At 41.5% G+C, this 2034-nt stretch overlaps 1 protein-coding gene across 1 annotated transcript; it reads left to right on the top strand.

The window, feature by feature from the left end:
* Window positions 1-1305: 1305 nt before the first annotated feature.
* LOC107814179 (uncharacterized) lies at window positions 1306-1800 on the top strand. The gene has a single exon (XM_016639532.1). It carries the CDS (start codon window positions 1306-1308, stop codon window positions 1798-1800), a length of 495 nt encoding a protein of 164 aa, XP_016495018.1.
* The last annotated feature ends 234 nt before the right edge of the window (window positions 1801-2034 follow it).

The raw sequence follows: 2034 nt of genomic DNA, 5'->3' as shown, positions 1-2034 counted from the left end.
TATGATTGCAGGTTGGCATTTGAGGAGCTGAAGAAGAGACTGGTGACTGCACCAATCATCGTTGCACCCAACTGGGAGCAGCCGTTCGAGCTCATGTGTGACACAAGTGACTATTCTATAAGAACAGTCCTGGGGAAGCGAAAGGACAAGTTGGTGCACCCAATTTACTATGCAAGCAGAACGCTAAGCGGTGCACAACTCAATTATACCGTGACTGAGAAAGATATGTTAGTTGTGGTGTTTGCATTCGACAAATTCAGGTCTTAATTGATTGGTTCAAAAGTGATTGTTTATACTGACCATGCAGCACTTAGGTACTTGATAGCAAAGAAGGAGTCAAAGCCACGCTTGATCCGTTGGGTTCTGTTGCTACAAGAATTCAATTTAGAGATCTGCGATAGGAAATGGACAAATAACCAAGTGGCAAACCACTTTTCAAGGTTGGAAGGAGCTGAAAAGAAAGTAGAGGTTGAAGATATAACTGGACATTCCCGGATGAACAATTACTAGCAGTGGCAATGGAGGAGACGCTATGGTATGATGATATTGCTAATTATTTGGCAAGCGGTATTGTACCTTATGAACTCTCTTCGATTCAAAATAAAAAGTTCTTTCGCGAACGGTCTTATTACTGGGATGAACCTTTACTTTTTAAAAGATCAATCTTCTGTTTTGCAGCCTTGCCATGCTTCACCATATGGTGGGCACTTTGGAGGAATTCAGACAGCGGCGAAGGTGTTGGAGTCGGGTTTGTATTGGCCGACTTTATTCAAGGATGCCCATGCTTAGGTAAAAAGTTGTGATGAGTGCCAAAGGACAGGCAACATATCTCGTCGTCACAAGATGTCGATGACTACAATTCAAGAGGTGGAAGTATTTGACATGTGGAGGATTGATTTTATGGGACCATTTATCAGCTCGTATGGTAACAAGTACAAATTGGTATCAGTTGACTATGTCTCCAAATGGGTTGAAGTTATGGCCCTTCCAACAAATGATGCCAAAGGAGTGACAGGCTTTCTAAAGAAAAATATTTTCACACGTTTTGGCACTCTGAGAGCTATAATCAGAGATGGCGGAATCCATTTTTGCAATAGAGCATTCACAAGGCTGTTAGAAAAGTATGAAGTTCGCCATAAGGTTGCCACACCTTACCACCCACAAACGAGCGGGCAAGTTGAAGTGTCCAACATGGAAATCAAAAGTGTTCTGACCAAAACAGTGAATGCGACAAGAACTAATTGGGCAAAGAAGTTGGATGATGCATTATAGGCGTACCTCACAGCATTTAAATCTCTAATTGTTATGTCTCCATACAAGTTGGTGTTTGGAAAAGCATTCCATCTTCAGGTGGAGCTTGAGCATAAATCCTTATGGGCACTGCGGCAGTTGAACTTGGATATGGAAACCGTAGGCACAAGTAGAGTCACAGAGCTACAAGAAATCGAGGAATTCCGATTCTATGCATTCGAGAATGCAAGATTGTACAAAGAGAGTATGAAGATGATGCATGATAAGCACATTCAATATCTGAACTTCAAACCCGGAGATCTAGTGTTGTTATACAACTCGAGATTAAGATTGTTTCTGGGTAAGCTAAAATCTAGATGGTCAGGACCATTTAGAGTTGTGCAAGTATTCTCAAGTGGAGTAGCAGAAATTGAGTCCAAAGAAGGAACAAATAGGTTTAAAGTGAATGGGAAAAGGTTGAAACACTACCTTGGAATGGTTGAAGAAAAAGGGAAAAAAGTTGTGATGTCTTTGGAAGAGCCCCAATATGTGAGCGAAGTGCAATCATGAAAGCCTGCATCGTGCCGCGACTTTAAATCAGGTGCTTCCTGGGAGGCAACCCTTGATTTTATTGTAATTCGTCATGCTGCGACGTTAAATCAGGCGCTTCTTGGGAGGCAACCCAATATTTTTTTCTTTGTTCTTATTTTTCGTATTTGATTTTGAATGGTGAAAGTATTGACAGGTCTATTAATGTGCAGGGATGAAATTTTGCACGACGGAAGGACTCGGGGTGAAGAAATC

This window comes from Nicotiana tabacum, chromosome 4 (assembly GCF_000715075.1).
Source record: "Nicotiana tabacum cultivar K326 chromosome 4, ASM71507v2, whole genome shotgun sequence".
NCBI classification, from domain to species: Eukaryota; Viridiplantae; Streptophyta; class Magnoliopsida; order Solanales; family Solanaceae; genus Nicotiana; species Nicotiana tabacum.
The sequence above is the reverse complement of the archived record's forward strand: the minus strand, read 5'-3'. Positions and strand labels throughout refer to the sequence as shown.

Excerpts from the sequence above, each read along its gene's own strand:
- LOC107814179 (XM_016639532.1), top strand. The coding sequence starts at position 1,306 with ATGTCTCCATACAAGTTGGTGTTTGGAAAAGCATTCCATCTTCAGGTG.